Source organism: Haliotis asinina, chromosome 11 (genome assembly GCF_037392515.1).
Source record: "Haliotis asinina isolate JCU_RB_2024 chromosome 11, JCU_Hal_asi_v2, whole genome shotgun sequence".
Classification (NCBI taxonomy): domain Eukaryota; kingdom Metazoa; phylum Mollusca; class Gastropoda; order Lepetellida; family Haliotidae; genus Haliotis; species Haliotis asinina.
In genome coordinates, this window is record NC_090290.1 from 11,228,987 (window position 1) to 11,248,060 (window position 19,074).

Sequence of the window (19,074 nt, forward strand, 5' to 3'; positions counted from 1 at the left end):
CGACCTGACTATTACACTGTTGTCGTTACGTATGGGGTGTTAAAATACATCTGTTGTTTCTCATGACTTGTCTTTCCTTAAAACTCTTTACAAAGGACCACATTTTAGCTCCAGTCTTCTGCTGTCTGTACTCAGTAAGACAGCCATGGTAGGTCAGATTTGTATAGTAAACACAGCTCCAGATAAGGACCATATTGGCACATACGAATAAAATACATGCGTGTGGTAGGAAATAATTTTGAAAACATAACAGGTGTTCACGACAGCAATGGTGTATGATCTTAGAGTCATTTACAGGTGTATTTATTTGAAAAAGTATTGTTTAATTGTTACTAGAGTAGCAATGTTGTGGTGCATATTTATGAGACAAAACACAAGATTACACATACTCCATTAAATTCCAATCAGTGCTCTAAATGTGCTCTAGTTTGTCCAGTACACCTATGTTGAATAAATAAGGTGTACATACTCCCAATGTTGAAAAATTATCTGGAGCCCTGGTGAGCATGACCCACCCATGACCATGACCTGGGTTCCATCTGCACCAACTCCTGGATGCAGGGAGAGTGTATGGAGTACTCCTGCACATAGTAGCCAACATCACATGAAATAAGGCTGCATTTGGTGCAGCAGAATCAAAGATGTAATGCGTCCTAACTTTTGCTTTGTCATAGGAAAATAGTTTAAGAGTCTTGCATAAGAATAACAAATAAGCATTGTCATCTACTTGTTTGTTTCTCAAAGTATTGAGATCCAATTCCATTTGTGGCTGAAGTATGTGTGACCTTGACCTCTGTCCACTTGTTAGTAATTGCATTCCATCCTGACTTTGAGATTGGCTTGGTTTGGCCCCTCACCCCCTAGACTTCGTCATAACTGCCACTGTTGACTGAAACCCTGTGGAATTATCATCAGTCTTTTAAAGACTTCCTTTCATTTCTTGCTGGTTTTGATCGATGCCATCATACATGGTGGTGTAATTAACGCCAAGAGTGGCATTCTGGTGTACAGTCAATGAAAGTTTCAGGTGAGATCAGTTTCAGGGAAGAGGACAGGAAACCTTATGATGTTTTTTTTTTCAGGGTCATTGGTGTGAACCTTTCTTAGTCATCTCTGTGTTTCTATTCATCAGCTTGATAGGTTGAAAACCGACCTGAAATGACTGATGTGTTAGGAAACAGCAATACAGTTGACAAATGGTTTTGTCCAATAATTTCAGATTTCACATTTTGCTGCTTAAAGGTCACATGCAACGTAAAACACAACTTTGCAGATTCTGATACCTTTCGGTATGCACTTACCGAAACAAATCATCAAAAATGCCAATTCAACCTGTAAAGTTGAAAAAAACTGCAATGTTCAAACAATTTACTAAATTTCCCCCAGCGCTAGAGGAAAAAGTGGTTTCAACAGCTGTGCTGCGCTGCGCTCACAATGCATGCATAGTGAATAGGTTTGCAGAGCTTAAACAGTATGCCTGCCCGGAGTATGAGGTCGTGAGTAGTAGTCTAATCTTGGTTGTGTACTCAAACAAGTAAATAAAAGAAAACTTGTTGATTGTGGTAAGCAGCCTCTGTCACAGAGAAAGCTCAATGTCTTGTTTATTGACACCAGTATGTCTGCCTGCCTGTCTGCTAACGACAATATGCAATACACAGCTTCAATCATTGACCACATGCAATTTGAACTGAACACACAATTTGAACTTAACACCTAACAGGCTATACGCCATAAACAAAATAAATTGATTCATGACCTGTGCACCCGAGTCCTGTCTCTGCCACATTATGTAATTAGGCAGTTGTGATGCTGTATGTCTGTGGGTTGCAAACAAACTACATCCATTTTTTTCAGATGACTGGATTTGACGGAAACTGGTGCAAACTCTTGTCAGTTTCAAGTCCTGCTTTTTACTTGAAAGAATGACAGTTTCCAGCCACGCAGTAGTTCACCATATCTACTGAGATGATTTTTTATTGGATCGAACGCAAATTCAGAGAACATGTATTTACAAAACCCAACATCTCTATATACATTCTTTATGGATAACAACTTCTTTTAGTGTATATGATTTTGTTTGACAACGGTATATGAATCCATACTGAAATGACTCATCAAGTACAATAAAAGATGTTGTTATCCATACAGAATCTTACTTTCCTGTGACTTGCCATAATTCTGAAATGGCCATCAAACAGATCATCTTTCTGTACACACAATGAGTCCTCTGCGTATCAGCAAATGAACCGGCCTATCAGAAGCCGTCGTTCCTCTTGAGTGCACCCCCACCCGCTATGACTGGGTTCGGTCTCCCGAGGACTTCATTTTGTGGGAAGTAAGCCCAAGCACAAAATATTGCACTTTTGAATCGCGATTGTATGCATAGAATTTTGTTTATTTGTTTTTTTACAAGTAGCTATGTATATTATTTGTCATGAATAATTAATTGATTATTGTATTTTAATTATGTTGGATGTTTGGGTTGCATGTGACCTTTAAGTAGGCTCATATATCATGGTTGATGGCTATGGATATCTTGAAGATACTTCTTTTTAGGGTATGGTAGGAGTTGTGGAACTGAATCAGTTTCATGGTTGCTTGGTATAATTGTGATGTTAATGAAATTGCATCACTTTTGGAGGAATGGTCAGGTAGCCTTGTCACAGGACTGTTTGCTTGTGACGCTGGAACCTTGGGTACTTTTTCCATCAAGGCTACATTGTGTTAAGCCCATTTCCAGTGTCCCTGGACATGTGTCTGGAAAATTTCCAAAAGCGGTGTAAATGTAGACCTGGCTGTAGTGTATTAGTTGTCTTCAAGATATTCATCTGTGTTCATATTTTTCACTTTTCTGAATCCCTGAGGATCAGTTTAGTTGTTGATGTAACACAGATATCCCTGGGTAGCAGCCAAACTAACAATAGACATCGTCAGCACTGATGGTTACCTTGAAATATCCTGGAGTTAAACACTGAATCTGATATCTGAACAGTTCCTGTCAGTAGGGACCTGTGATGGTCCTGGGGTAAAATAGGCCTTCAGCAACCCATGCTTGCCATAAAAGGTGACTATGCTTGTCGTAAGAGGCAACTATCAGGATCTGGTGGTCAGGCTTGCTGACTAGGTTGACACATGTCATTGGTTCCCAATTGTGCAGATCGATGCTTATGTTGTTGGTCACTGGATTGTCTGGTCGAGGCTCCAGTATTTACAGACTGCCGCCATATAGCGGGAATATTGCTGAGTGCGGCATAAAACTAAACTCACTCACTCACACACTCACTCAGTGCTCATGAATGGTGTTTCAAAGTAACAGGACACTGAGTCCTGTACATTTCAGATGTCTTTCTGATCCAGTGAAAATTCACAGGACCCACAGAATCAAATTCATCACACATTTCAGATTTAACATTTCTTATAATTGGCAGTGAAATTATTAAAGAGCATTAGATTTTTAAACAGGAAACAAGTGTCACATGCCATAAATAACATCTTCAGTCAAAGTCATTATGAAATGTACTGTCAGACACTGGGACTGACAGGCTGGTGACTTCTGTCGTATATATGTATATATACGTACTGGGAACATAGTCCATTTAAGGTACACATAATAAGCCTGATATTAGAAGGTAAAGAGCCTCTTGATTCAAATGTGAAAGGTCCTAACTTCAAGGACCAGAGCCAACTCTCCTTCCCCCTCTCCCTCTTTATTATGTCTTACCTTCCCTGTTTCCCCCCCTCTACACACACACTACCACAACACACAACACCAAAACACACCATGGTCGCCCTGCCACACCCTGCCATGCCATGCCACACGTGATAATTTGGAGTATTGTCAATGCAGTAGTGTTGCCTGCAAACTGAAGCTGCAGAATGCAGCCTCAAATTTATGCCATCTAGCACCCAGTTCATGTTGACATTTTCTTGGTCAGCTTCAAACAGAATACTTTTGTTGTAGTGATGTTCTAAATTAATTTTACATTGAGCAGCAGGAGCAACCTGTTTTTGTCTGGTGCTACAAGGTCATTACCAAAGGTTACATCAGGTGCAAGTATGTTCCATTTCCTTAAGTCAAGCTTGAAGCAATCAATTCTGAATAAAAAACGTTAATCTCTCTAAAATCGGTACATGTCTCAGCCAGCTCATAGTTTTTATTGGCAAAGACAAAATGAGCATGCACTAAATATTCCTGAATTCAGGTTTTCTTTGAATGCTCTTAATGTAAGCAAATTGACTTAGACTATGGTTCATCATCTTGCTCCTGTATATAGGCCTTGGAATGGATCCTGTCTTGTCAGGGCCCACGACACAATACAAGCTTATCAAGGCAGACTGATGAGATGCTGTCACTCTTAAGTGTTTTGGAAGACAATGGAGAAAGTTCAATATTCCCATAATGTCATTTCCAGTGCAGGGTGGTATGCATCTTAGCTTTGGGTCAATTTTCTTGGCAGTAAATTGCTCAGACAAGGTAATTGATGGTAACCGATTCGCTATTAATGAGACTTTCAGCAAGGATTTGGTAGAGACGCCATGTTAAAGGCTGCTTATTAACCTTGTTGATTTACACTGCTCTCATGTCATCAGGCCATTTACAGCTAGTTACTAATGGTATCTGGACAGAATTTGCTGACCTAGTTTAAGGTTATCATATTTGTGGCCATGTGATCCTGGACCCTATCAACAAGGAAAACTGTTCATATTGTCTTCTTGAAAATATCAGAATTTGTTTGAAGATACTTTAAAAGCAGGCTACAGGTTTGAAACCCAGGTACTGCTAATGACTACTGCCTCAGTTTATTTATTTATGTGGGAAGGTCAAGGTGATGCTATAAATCAAAATGTAAAATCCTTACTATGTATAGGGTATCTATCATCTTGGTATCTGTGCCATTTTAACTTGTGGTACACGAGACAGAGCTTACTTCCAGTACCAGATTTCCGAAAACAAGCATATATTCAAGAAGCGGTTCTGGTTCTAAATTGCATGACTGCCAAATATGAATTTACGAGACCAGACCAAGTGTACATTGTTTGTTATGGGGAGTACTAAGGTCTTGTCAAGTGCGATGACCTGATTGCTGGCCCTGTGCTAGTCATAATGGCTTTGCCGTACTGAGTTGCATGTTTACAAGACATACTACGGGATTGTTTCAACCTAACCAGTAACAGTCCATGTTTGTTATTTCAGTTAAACATGAATTGCAAAAGCAGTAATTATTTGTATACATTTACACTTACATTCATGATATGTAAATCACCACAGAGTGTATTCATTTCATAGTGTAATGATTGGTACTTTTGACAGTTGGGAACTTGTGTCTGTGTCATGAGTGACATCCATGAGTGTATGATCAGATCGCTTGGTCCTTTCCAAGTTGATGAATGAGTTGATGTCCTTGATAAACGATTGACCATAATCTCTGATTAAGGAGTCTGCTGATAGGAACTGGCATTGTTCATGCCCTAGTGTTGACTAAAGTTTTATATCAAGATAATGTGTCTGGACAGAATATTGTTCAAGGCCATTTCAGCTGTGTCACAGCAGTTGATGTGTAACAAGTCTATGGTAGACAAGCCAATGGTCATTTGCCTGAAGTACAGCCCACTTCATGACTTTGAAACAGTGGTGGCTGGCACGAAGTACAGTTCACTTCAAGAGAGACTTTCAGTGCTACTGTGACATTTCAACAAAGTTTATTCTGTTAGTGTAATCATAGCATTTAAATAAACACATATCTAATTATATCGCTCTATTGAACTTAACTTTGAAGTAGCAAAACTTTTTTTTACCTAAAGAGACATTTTCCGAACTTAAGATGTCCATGATCATTTTGCCATGTGATCCAGCTCGTGTTGTCCACCTGATGTTAATTCCCATTGTGTTTCAAATATTACTAAGTGTTGGAACAAGTGTGTATTGAAGACTGTTAATAAACACACTCATAGTTTAAAAAGAATAAGCAAAGTAGATTAAAATTGAGATAATTGATGCTTAAATTACAGGAAATAAACTCTCTTCATATCATTTGCTTCAGGGCTTAAATAAAAGGATTTGTTTACAATCAGCAGTTTGATGTCACACCATGTCATTACAATATATTGCACCATGTGCTGGTGTTCTGCATGATGAGCATCATAGAAAAAAATCAGATACGTCAAATACATTGTTCTAATCCCAAATATTGGGATTGTGGATGTGTAGATGATGTGTGATCTTGAAGGTTGAAATACAAGAGGTTGCTGAAAATGTGGTGATATTTGATACATTTTTGGACAAGAAGACAATGTCTTTAATACACTCATCTGAAACCCAGTAAATGCGTTCATCCATAGATACATCCCATCATTGTAAAACAGTGATGACACACACAGAGGCAGCAATTGTGTATTGTTTCCAGACAATCCCTTATATTAGCACTGCAGCAAAAGCCCTCATTACCCAAAGCCCCAAGTGCATCAATATGCTGTGTAACACCTCACACAAAGTATACCCTGTCAGACAAGCAGGAATAACATGGCAGTTGGATAACTGTAGAGTGGAACCATTGCCCAACTCCCCAAGCATGTCACAGGCACCATGGCCTGCCATCATGTATTGCCTGGTTCTTCAAGCATTCTCCATCCCTGCTGAAGTCTATCCACATCTAGTTCCCCCCACCCCTCAGGAACCAGGGAGGGAGAGATTAGTTACAGTGATGTGTACGCAGAGAGCAAACCATACCACCATCTATTGATTTTGCTACTGCAGGAATATTGAAAGCCAGCGATCAGACCATTTAATTTGCATGGCATGTGTAGCTATGGTGGAGGTATTTGCCACTGTGGGATATGTCTGCTGTTATTCCATCAGCAGTGAGTTGAAATATGGCAGAGATTGTAACCATTTTCTTTCAAAGGGTGGAGCAGGGGCGCTGTAGGCTGAACTTAATAATTTGACAGAGTTGGTTATAGGAGTTAAGTATTATGAATGAATGGTGATTGTTGGCATGTAAGTAATAACAGGTGGCTAATATGTGATATTGTATGGTGATTGTTGGCAGATGGGTAATAGCAGTTGGCTAATATGGTGATATATGGTGATTGTTTGCAGATGGGTAATAACAGGTGGCTAATATGGTGGTGATTGGTAGCAGGTGACTAATATGGTCATGATATATGTTGATTGTTTTGGCAGGTGGATAATATCACGTGGCTAATGTGGGGATACTATATGATGATTGTTGGCAGGTGGTTTAAATGGTGATGACCTATGGTTATTGGTGGCATGTGGGTAATGGCAGATGACTAATATGGTCATGATATATGGTGATTGTTGGCAGGTGGATAATATCACGTGGCTAATGTGGGGATACTATATGATGATTGATGGCAGGTGGCTTAAATGGTGATGACCTATGGTTATTGGTGGCATGTGGGTAATGGCAGATGGCTAATATGGTCATGATATATGGTGATTGTTGGCAGGTGGATAATATCAAGTGGCTAATATAGTGTTATTGTTGGCAGGTGGGTAATGGCAGGTAGTATGGTGATGTTACATATGGTGATTGTAGGTAGGTGGCTAGTATGGTTGTATTATATGTTGATTGGAGTATAAAAAAATAACACAATATAAAATCTGATATAGTAGCAACAAAACTTTCAGTTACAATTAGATGTTTTTAACCACATCAAAACATAAGGTGGTTTAGGGGTCTGAGAAGTTTTGGGTATGCCATGTCCACTAGACCTAGAAGGGCAGCTTTGTAATCAGTACGGAAGGAGAATCTTTTGGTATGTATCTAGACACTGGTAGTCTATGCAGTAGGCCTCAACTCAGACTGAGTAGATTAGGAAATAAACAGGTTGTTTCGGGCTGCTTCCAGAGCATAGAAAAACAGAGATGGTAAACCTAGACTCTGTCTGTCTGTGCCAAGTTGTGGAGCTTTATTGGATCCACCTGATACAGAGGAGCACTCACCCTATAGTAAACTTTTTGCAGCAGGAGTTGGAAGGGAAGTAGCATCCTGCTATGAAACAGATGAGGGGATTGGTCAGGTTTTGGGATCTAATTTTCCATCAAGCTGGCAACACATTGCAGGGATTCTACCTGGCAGATGGTTGGTTTTGATTGTCTAACCCTGCAAAATGTACAGTTACATTGAAAAGACTTTAAGAGGGGAAAACAATTTCTGAAAGTGCAATTTATACCTGATAATGAGTCTGTGTTTGTTGTTTATCTCTTTCAACACTATTGAAGTCCCTGTGTAGTCCAGGCTGGTAAATATGTCATGCAGTGTATTTTTTCAGAAACTTGTCAAACGATTCATTGTTAAATCTGTCACTTTTCACAGTGTTTGGAAACATATTTTCATGTTATTTCCCCTTATTCTATTGACATGTTTAAACAATTTTCTGCAATGTTTTTGAATAGGGATGTCATGATACATAAGTTTCATGCACCAATTCGTGTCCCGATTCTCATGCAATGATTCGGTATGTATCACAATACCTGTATTTGAGGCATTGTTGTATACAATTAGTTGCATTTTGAATGTTTCATATTATATAATTGTCCATGCAAAGATCAACATTTTTGATTCTCTGAGATTTATAAGGTCTAATTTTCCATCTTTGTGTATGAGAAATAATCAATTTTAACTGTCATAGCATTAAGAAAAAATGTACAGTTGCAAAGTTTAAATGATGCATAAACATATTTAAACCAGTACTTTAAAACTAAATACACCCACTCGTGCATGTTGTGATATGAGTCAAGTATGTTAAGTACAATATTAAATTCATTTCACCTTACCCTATGTCACTGAGCAGAAAGCTACTGTTTATCGGGACATAGGTTACAAGATGTTATTTGAAAAATTTTTGATGACAATTTTATCTAAATAGGCAATATGATAATCGTACAGGTCTGAAAAGCGCTGTAATTTTCGTATCCTTTGTCCTTAATCTGTACCAAGAATGTGTAAACTTATATGTTTCTAAAGAGAAACATACTCCAGTTGTAATTCTATCATTTTATCACTGCCATGACCATAACCTGCATATTAATTAACAGTAGGATTAGATCTTTCATATGGTGTATTACATATAGGAGCAATGTTGTTTTACGAGCTGATATTTTCCTCCATAAATATTAGCGTCATCTGTCTTCTCAGAGGTTCCAGGAACTCTGTGTCAGAGCAATGAACGTTCCTGGTATTCTGGTGTTGAAAGATTTAAGGCATCATTCAGCAATATTCCAATTTTTTGTTGACAGCCAAGAAGTGACCCCATAACTTTCCTTCATCTTTCAACAGCATGACTATGCTATTTACTTTCTCTACATTGCAAATTGTCTACGTCCTGTATCACTTGAAGATTCTCCCAGTACTGATGCTCAACATGGTTGTATTAAGCCGATTTTACATGCACACATTTACTTACTCTTTGCTTATGTAAGTAAATTTGCTTATGGTAAGTAAACTCACCATGTAAACATCACAGAATGAATTGATGAGTAAGACAGATACAGTATCCACTGCATTGAAGATGTAACTGGGATAATAATGATAGACATAAAGTAGCAAGTACCACTGAAAAGACTTAATGATAAAGGTGCCTTAACATAGCACAGTCTGTAGTAGAGAACTTGTAGCATGCAATCATTTGTGACAAACAGGGCATGTACTGATTTTTGTGACACATCATAAGCTACTTTTCATGTTGTTATGACAAGGCGGTTTACATGTTTTGATATTGAGCTGATTCAGGTCTCTGCTAGAAGTCCTTGCTAATGAGGGTCGAAGTTTGGCAATCGTTTCTTAAGTCATTTGAAATTTCTCTAACCGCTGGTTATCATCAAAGATGCTTTGCACAGTATCTGTCCACCAGGTTCTTGAACAGGACTTTGCCCAATCATTCTTGTCCTTTGTTGGACTTTGGGCAAGTCCTGTGGTAAAAGAATACTGCAGATCTCATCTGTGTTTTAAAATCAACAACTTACTCATTTTGTGTCTAGAGACTGAATGACCTAACTTCTTTAAAATTGTGTTTGGGTGGTATGCAAATCTGATATACTCCAATTGGATAAATATTTATGTGAACAGAAAGAAAATATAGTTTTACTCCAGTAAGTTAATTTTCATAAGTGAATGTACTTACAAGAGTAAATGTGTACATGTGAAAGAAGCTTTAGATGACTTATTGGGTCATTTGGTCAGGCTCACACTGAACCATTGTTGTCTCCAGTACCAGTCACTGGATTGTCTGAACCATGATTTTGCAGGAAAACAGCTGAGTGTGGTGTTCAACAACAAATACACATACCATACAATAAATCTGAATACTGATAGGCCATGATAAAACTAAAACATTGTACAAAGTCATGTTTAACAATGTTAAACCCATATCACTTACTCTGTCCTGAATGACAGTTGTAGTTGAATCATGAGGACAGCCTCAGGACCTCCATCTCTTAGAGCAGTCTGCAAATTATGCTGACATGCCTTGACACATACTGTGACATGAAGGTTAACACCAACTCAATCAATTTGTGGCCATTGAACTGAGTCATTAGAGACTGCAGTCTGAAAACTCCTGGAGTCTTCCCTCATGGAGGCATTGCCATGACATGGACATACCTTGTACAAGACCCACACCAACTGTGCAGTGTCAGTGTAATGCAGTCAATTTGCACTTCTTTATTTGCTTGTGATCAGCGGATGTGTGCTCATGTGAAATGCAAATGAATTAATGTAGGCAATGTTGTGCTCTACTTCTGCAGGGACAACGATTAAACTGTGTCAGAATATTGCTAAATAATCACCATTTTTGCAGCTCTAAGAATACTTTCAACACAAGTATACTGACTTGGGGCTTGTAGGGTAAAGGAACACAGTTGCTCTTTAGCAGGTGAATCAGACAAGGCGTGTCTGTCCTGAGTAGACAGGTAATACCTGTGGTCAGAACATAAGCTGACAAGGAGGTCTTTGTGTGTATTGATCGGAGCAGAGTCGAAAGGCCAATCCTCAGTCAGCACTCCAAAGCCTCTACTTATATCTAGTTATATGTGTATCACTGACACTTTCAGCCATACAGAGTTTAAATAAAGGGGCGTGTGTGTGTATTAACATTTAATTTTTATGTATCTATATAGTGTCCGATACATGATACTATTCAGTCATAATGAAATGGGGTGTGTGCAGTTATCAAATGAGTTGTGTGAATATATATTGCTCATGTCAACGTCAGGAAGAATAATAGAAGTATGCAAGAGCCTCCTGGGGACCTTGAGACGGATACTATTGTGTTAGGACAGGGTCTTCTTGACAGGTGGTCCAGTTATTAGTGGTATTGTATTTTCTTGTCTGGGTTCACCTGGGACGGTGGGTTAGTCTTGTTGAAGGCTAGGCTTTTATCCCCTGGGGATTTAGAGGAGGCAAATTCCTGCATCCTATGTGCATAAAAATTGACAATGAAATGAACTAGCGAGTCCAAAGGGTAGCAGAAAAAGTCCAAATACTTTGTTTAACATGTTGATCAGGTAACAATAAATTATCGCTGAGTCTACTGAAAGCTGGGTTATGATATCATTTAATTACTGCGATGATCATGATACACAGTACAATAACAGTAACTGAATTGCTACATTATTATGACATAGTATTAATAATAATATTTAAGTGTTTGTGATCCCCATTTTATAGTCCCTGTCCCAGGGACTCAAAATGCAGGACTCAAACATGGGTATGTTGTACAAAGCTCATTTTTAGTGTCCCCTGCTGTCATGTCATTGCTGAATTATTGCTAAAAGTGTGATGAAACTGCTCTCATTCACTCACTCACTCACTCACTCACTCACTCTTAGTTCACCCTGCTAATGATTCTTGATACGTCAGCACTTCATAGTGAATGAAACAATGTCAGAAGTTTTGTCACTGCTTACCAAGTTTCTTTCAGTACGTTAGTGGTGCATTGTTTCAAGAGACACATATCACATATCAGATCACATATCAGTAATATCCAGCTTAATTTGTCAAATATCTTCCACATTTTGCCATATGTAAATGTAACAATTATCCTCTTGAATATCTCAAGAAGCTACTGTGTCAATAAATCATTGACCAGGAGATCCAGAAATTGATTAATCACTAAGTAGGGCTTCAAGTAGGCATATAATGATATGTTGAACTGTTGTGTGGTTCGTAAGATAGTACCATATCAATAGGAATTAATAAATGCCAACAGCTTCATTGATAGTACAAATAACATTGTTGTGTCAATGGTTGTAATAATTCATAAATGCGATTTTGTGAATTTCCAAATGGCCTTGGTGATGATAGGCAGGATGTCAACAACTTCAGATTAGATCTACTTCCATCTGGTTCAAAGAGCCAACAAGGACGAACAATTCAAACTTGCCAAGATTGACAGCAATGCTGTATCCTGTTATGTTGTGGTATGTTGTCATGGTATTGATATAATTGTTATGCAGTAAAGTTGGTTTTGAGATCCATTTCTGACAGTCTCCACCAAGATATTCCTAGAGTATTGCTGGAAATTGCTAAAAGCAGAGTCCATTTATGCACACTCACTCCATTCCACTCTGTGATCAGTATGTGTTGTTTGACAATGGTTTATATTGTGTTTCATCTGTTCCAGGGGTCTACAGTTGACAGACAAGCAAGTGACAAAGAAAGGGTATGTGGTCATGGAAAGTCGATTTCCAGTTCTTTCTTTATACCTGAGCTACATCCCACGTGAAACTGAGGCATAGAATATTACACATTAGCATTGAAACCCCCTCACTCAATACTTATGATGAGGGAATACTGGTACACTTATGTTACCAGTCACAGGTTGATCTGAATGTAGCCGAAGAGTGGAGGAACCCTAGTTAGAGATAATAGAACCTATGCTGACTGTAAGAGGTGATTTACTGATCAAGTGGTCAGGCTTAACTGATATTGAAGAAGAGGAGGTTGCTCCCATCTGCCTTGTCTTCTCAATTGTGTGCCATTGTACCCTGACAGCATGGATTCTTGTTACAATATCAATCACCAGATTGTCAGGTCCATACTTATCTACATACCACGAGCAGTGAATTTTGCTTATGTGACAATAAATGTGCACATACCCTTCAAGTATTTCAATAAATTCTCTTGTGTTGTTCCATGTAATTTGCTATCTTGTATTGAGATGTATATGTGCAAGCACAAATGCCAACCTCTACGATTTTATCATAGTCGCTATGAATTTGAACTTCAAACTACGTCATTTGGATTCCACTAGAAATTCTACGAAATTTGAATGAAATTCATTGAAATTCGGATCTATAGGCAAAAACATATTTTCAACGATGAAATACATTTTTTGGACTACATGTAGACTCCATTCATTAAATTTAATGACATGTTTGAACTGGAATAATTGCAAGTAACAAACGTAATTTTAGCAAAGCTGATTTCAGTACCTTGCGATTGGACACATTTAATTCCGGCAACTTGCCAACTTGGTTGACTCGTCATCGGTTCCCAGTTGTGCAGATCGATGCTCATGCTGTTGATCACTTGATTGTCTGGTCGAGACTCGAGTTTTTACGGACCGTTACCATATAGATGGAATATTGCAGAGTGCGGTGTAAAACTAAACTCACTTGCTCACTCACTAACATGGTTTGATGGTGGTTGTTTATGTTTTTCAGCAAAAGAGTCTGCCAACATTAAAAGATGTGGACTTTGTGAATGATGGCATCACGATTCAAATTGGACAAGAAGCCAAGGATAAACTCATGCCGACATTAACAAAAGATGTTGAGGTATAGATACACAGATGTTCAGATGTGATTATTTATCATAGTATTTGCGACATGCATGTCACAGAACGTTTTGTCATCTGTGGAGTATCTTGGAAGTCTCAAAACCAATCTTCCAAGGTTGCATATGATGATGTGTGTTCAGTAATATGAAGTCGTGTGGATCTTTTTAGAATCTCCTTCATTTTTAATGAGAAGATGTATTCTTGAGCCAGAGTCAAGACTTCGTGATGTCAAGCAGAAGGATATTTGGGTGTACCCAATTTGGGTGTTTTTATTGACATAATTTTGTCTTATAACATGACATGTTTGACAACATGTCTTCTGTCCTCATGACCATGTTGGCTTTCCCCACTCTGCAGCCATGAAGACCCAGGTTAGATCTTCAGTAACCCATGGACCCGTGAAGGTCTGGGCTAGAAGAGGTCATCAGCAACCCATGCTTGCCATATTCTGTGACTATGCTTGTCGTAAGTGGCAGCTAACGGAATTGGGTGGTCAGACTTGCTGACTTGTTTGGCACATGTTCTCGGTTCCAAATGGCGCAAATTGATGCTCATGCCATTGATTGCTGGATTGTCTGGTCCAGACTCGATTATTTACAGAACGCTGCCATATAGCTGCAGTATGGTTGAGTGCGGCATAAAACTAAACTCACTCCCTCACTCGGTAACCCATGCTTGTCATAGGAGACAACCAAAGGGAGTGGGTGGCAGGCTCACTGACTTGGTTGACACAAATCAGCGGTTGTGCAGATTGATGCTCATGCTGTTGATCACTGTACTGCCTGGTCAAGACTTGCCATCATGTAGCTGGAATACTGCTGAGAGTGGCGTTAGACTAAACTCTCTCACTCCAACACTCTGCAGGTAAGTCAGAGCTGGATTTGTATCCAAGAGAGTATTATATCCCCGTGCATTCTATGCTTCCATTGATTGCTGTAATCGTCTCATGGTAACTCTCCCCAATGAAACTGGCATAGGTACTAGTCACCCATCATATTTGGCCCTGAGGGCAGGAGGGAAAAGAAAAACAAAAGCACCAAAGTAATATTCCTCAAGTAAAACTAGAAATAAGCTAGGTGAGGCCTTAGGGAGGTATATATATATTTCATACTAGTGTTTGAAATGTACTTTTTCAGTTCTTGGCAAGCTTGCACCTAATGGACTACAGTCTCATTGTGGGCATTCATGACCCCGAGAAAGGTGATTCAGATCAGACCGACTTGCCAGCCCCTGACGATGGGGAGGAGGGGGCAGACGAGGAGGAAGAGAATGGTTTGGAGGAGGAGATGACTGATGGGTATGGAGCCGTCCCCACCCCACCGGACAGCCCCCAACCTGCCACACCCACCCCCTTCACAGGAGAGCTGGACGCCAAGCTGGAGCAGTATGCAATTAAAAGTAGCGAAAGTAAGTTCTAGTTTTGGAGGAATTCCGGGGCACTCCACTGCTACAAACACTGTTGATCCATGAAGATCAAGGTTATTTGGTCTTCAGCACATACCTGTCTGTTGAGGCAACATACAGGATTAGGTGGTCACACTTTCTGATGTGGTTCACATATTATTGTATCCTAATTTGTAATTGTGCTCATGCTGTTGATCACTGGATTTTCTCGTCCAGACTTGATTATTTACAGGCTTCCGCCATATAGCTGGACTATTGCTGCGTGTGGTTATACAACAATCAAACAATCAAACATATTTAGTGAGGGATGACAGTTTGTGCCAACACCAGTCTGCTCCTATCTGGCTCTCAGCATTAGACCCGTGTAGGTCCGGGGTAGAACAGGCCTTCTGCAACCCATGCTTGCCTTAAAAGGCGACTAAGCTTGTCGTAAGAGGCGGCTAATGGGATCGAGTTTTCAGACTCACTGACTTTGTTGATACATGTTGTTGGTTCCCATTCGTTGAGGTCGATGCTCATGTGGTTGATCACTGGATTGTCTGGTCCAGACTTGATTATTTGCAGACCGCTGCCATATGGCTTGAATATTGCAGTGTAAAACTCAACTCACTCACTCACTCACTCACTCAGTATTAGTTCTAGCATGATTTAATGGTACAATATGGACTACCAGACCCAAACAATTTTTATGGATTTGGGCTTTCTAAAAGTGGCTGAGACCACAGACAGGAATCATATTAGATTGTGAATGAGTGAGTGAGTTTAAGACCGCTCTCATCAATATTCCAACTTTAGGGCAGCTGTCTGTACATTGGACAGAATGGTCAGACATTGTCCTGTTGATCGCTGCTTTCTTTGTCTGTCAGTAGTTGTGTGGTTAAGATAATTTATGTACCAACACCACATTGCATGGATATTCCATTAACCAACAAACATGGTCATTTCGCCTGAATTCCTCTGATAGCATTTTCAGCTCTCATACACCATCATCTTTCATTCCAGATCAAGAAATCTATTTCATGGCCCTCATTGATGTCCTGACAAAATACGGTATGAAGAAACGGACAGCACAGGCTGCCAAAACAGTCAAACATGGGGCAGGGGCAGAAATATCCACAGTCAGGCCTGACCAGTATGCCAAGAGATTTCTGGAATTCATTTCCAAGAGTATCGAGTAAGCACAAGCCTACAAGGTGCACAGTGCACAGCCTCGTCCCAGGGAAGAGTCCTTTTGACTGTAGTACTGCAGATTAACTTACTGTGTGAAGGGTCCAACTATCCTCTAGGTTGATACATGTGTATGCATGGTCACCATGAAGGTGTCATATGGATTGAGAGTGTACGGACTTATGGTCTCAGTAGCAGTTATTTCAGTATGTGATATTCTGTTTTCTAAGGTTTTTCATTTTGTGATTATTCAGGTCACATGTTGGTAGAAAGACTTCTTCAGGGACTGGATTTTTTAAAGTGTGAACATTGCTTCGTCATTTGATCTTTGAATTCTTTTAAAAACAGATTAATTTTAGAGTATTCCTCTTTTTATCCTTGCCATTGTGGTGGTTGCCCCCATGAGAGAGCAACCCACAGTATCTTCCATTTCATGTTATATGCATTTATGTATTCCAGAATCAACACTCTCATTTCACATGGAATCTTCCTTAAAGTAGCCATGAGTACAGAATTGGTGTGCTGTTTTAAAACTGTTGCATTGCCTTTTAGGTATTTCTGTTTCACCCCCTGTAATAATGAATCAGATATCCATGGACTAGGTATTTCTAATATCTCTGTTTTCACCTCTCAATATTCTAAGGGTTCAGAAATTGTAGTATTTTCGTGTTTTGTGTTGTTCTACATTCTTTCTCCTGTTTAAATAATGAAAGGCTTTTGCAAATGTAGAATGGAAACTGATTGTATTTTGTTTTGTTCCTGACTGGTATCTGATGTTACACATAGATAACAACAACCACAAATCCAATTTTGATGTCTCCGTTTTTCTCTCTCTCCCTCTCTCTTGTTTTGGTTACAACATAAACTTCCTGTTATGCTTCCTTTGACTATGTCATTGTGATGGCTATACAGTTCATAAGCTGACTTATAAACAAAGACACTTAATATTTTGTGTTCCGTATAACTTGATTATGTTTTGTTGTACAGGACCTTGTGCCAAATGAGGCAAGAGGCATGAGGCTCTGTTCAGCATTGTCGTGACAGGGTTTAGATCAGGACCTCCTGCTGAAAGAGCATGTTTAGAGTTGGCTGTCATGTGTAAAGCACACAATGTTCTGCTGGATCTGTCATGGAGGTTGTGTGTGGGAAATTTTATCCAAAATACTTGGACAAGTGGCAGTGTGACCATCTGACGTGTGACAATAGTATACTTGTCATACACACTCTGTCACACAAATCAGCAATGATTGTACACATATTTTCACTGATTTGGTATTGACAAATTGAGTGGAATAGCTAGGGATACCAGACCTAGGCAGATTTGATCAGATTCAGACTTTGGACTCCTGGAAAAATGTGAAAACCAGTGTTGGTAATCAAGTCTTTGAACGACATGTAGAAGTGATACACAATTTCTCTTTTGTTTGGAACATGATTTTTCAGAATGTTTTTACTTGTTCATGACCTGATTTTCAGCCTAACATGTGTGTCTTAACAAGTGTATATATTGATCCATCTTTTTGAAAAAGAAAATAACTTTGGGGATATTTAATGTTAACAATATTTGAATGATTGCAAGCTGTGGAAAGCGGTAAGTTCAGAATAAGCAGAGAGGTAGCAGTTTTTTAACAGAGAAGATGTCCAGGTGCCAGTCTAACATATTGCAGAGGTGTCATTATTCACAGGGTAGGAATTAAATCGGAAATACCTAGTCAGTGTAACAAAAGCAACTCCATGTTTTAGACTATGCCTGACAGTTACATGTCTGTTTCAGTTGTGGTTATGCAAATGTATGATTTCCATTATAGAAAAACTGAACATTTTGAACCACCAAACTACTTGTGTTTTCAAAGTACAGAAATTGGTTATTCAGTATGTTCTGTAGATGAGATCTCCAACGTATCATGCCCAGTACTAACCTCACTTCTGTCGCCATCCTTTATCACACACACACAAGATAAGTTGCCTGTCTAGTAGTACTTGTAGTCACAAGGGCTTTTTTTCTGTTAAATGTTATTTTCATGAGCATAACATCAGTTACCATGGATACAATGGGTTCTTTCATTTGATAGTTTGCTAGAGTTCTACAAAACTCAAAATGTGGGTGTTCAAAGTGCTGTCGTCTTGACAAACACTTTCTACATAATCACAAGTTTGAATGACTCTTGAAAATCATCACGAGAACCTGTTTATTTCATTTCATTCTTCATATTATTTTCATCATGTATGCCAAAACACAATGGAGATGCGTAATTCCTTTTCTCATTTTCTATGCTGTTTGTTGACAAAGTCTAATCTTATCAGTGCTTGTGCTTGGAATTTTGTCATCCTTTTTGTCATGGAACCTGTCTTGTATCCTCACTGCACACAATACAATTGTGGTTACTACTCTGTTTCAGTCTTGGGTAGACAACTGATATGACCTTTACAAGAGTATTATTCTTTTCTTCTTTGTTTACTGCTCTGGCATTTGACAAGCCATAACCTTTGATGGACAATTGCTTGTTACACACTAATGCACTTGGAGGCATCAGGTTGAAGGGAGATAACTCTTTGAAAAACATACATAGTAAATGTAACAAAGACCCAAATGAAGAAAGTGAGAGAAAATTCAAAGATGTTTTTATTATGTAACAGTGCAGTATCTTTAATTCTTTCAGTGTGTAGATTCTCAGTGTATAATAAACTTGTTTTACCAAG

The 19,074-nt window shown here is 39.0% G+C and overlaps 1 protein-coding gene across 1 annotated transcript in view; it reads left to right on the forward strand.

The window, feature by feature from the left end:
* LOC137255227 (phosphatidylinositol 5-phosphate 4-kinase type-2 alpha-like) overlaps positions 1-17,907 on the forward strand; it is a 49,300-nt gene extending 31,393 nt beyond the window's left edge. Inside the window, exons 6-9 of the mRNA XM_067792659.1 lie at positions 12,646-12,684; positions 13,688-13,801; positions 14,940-15,210; positions 16,210-17,907. Of these exons, the coding sequence (XP_067648760.1) occupies positions 12,646-12,684; positions 13,688-13,801; positions 14,940-15,210; positions 16,210-16,385 (600 nt within the window). The 3' untranslated portion in view covers positions 16,386-17,907. The remainder of the gene's footprint in view (positions 1-12,645; positions 12,685-13,687; positions 13,802-14,939; positions 15,211-16,209) is intronic.
* Positions 17,908-19,074: the final 1,167 nt, after the last annotated feature.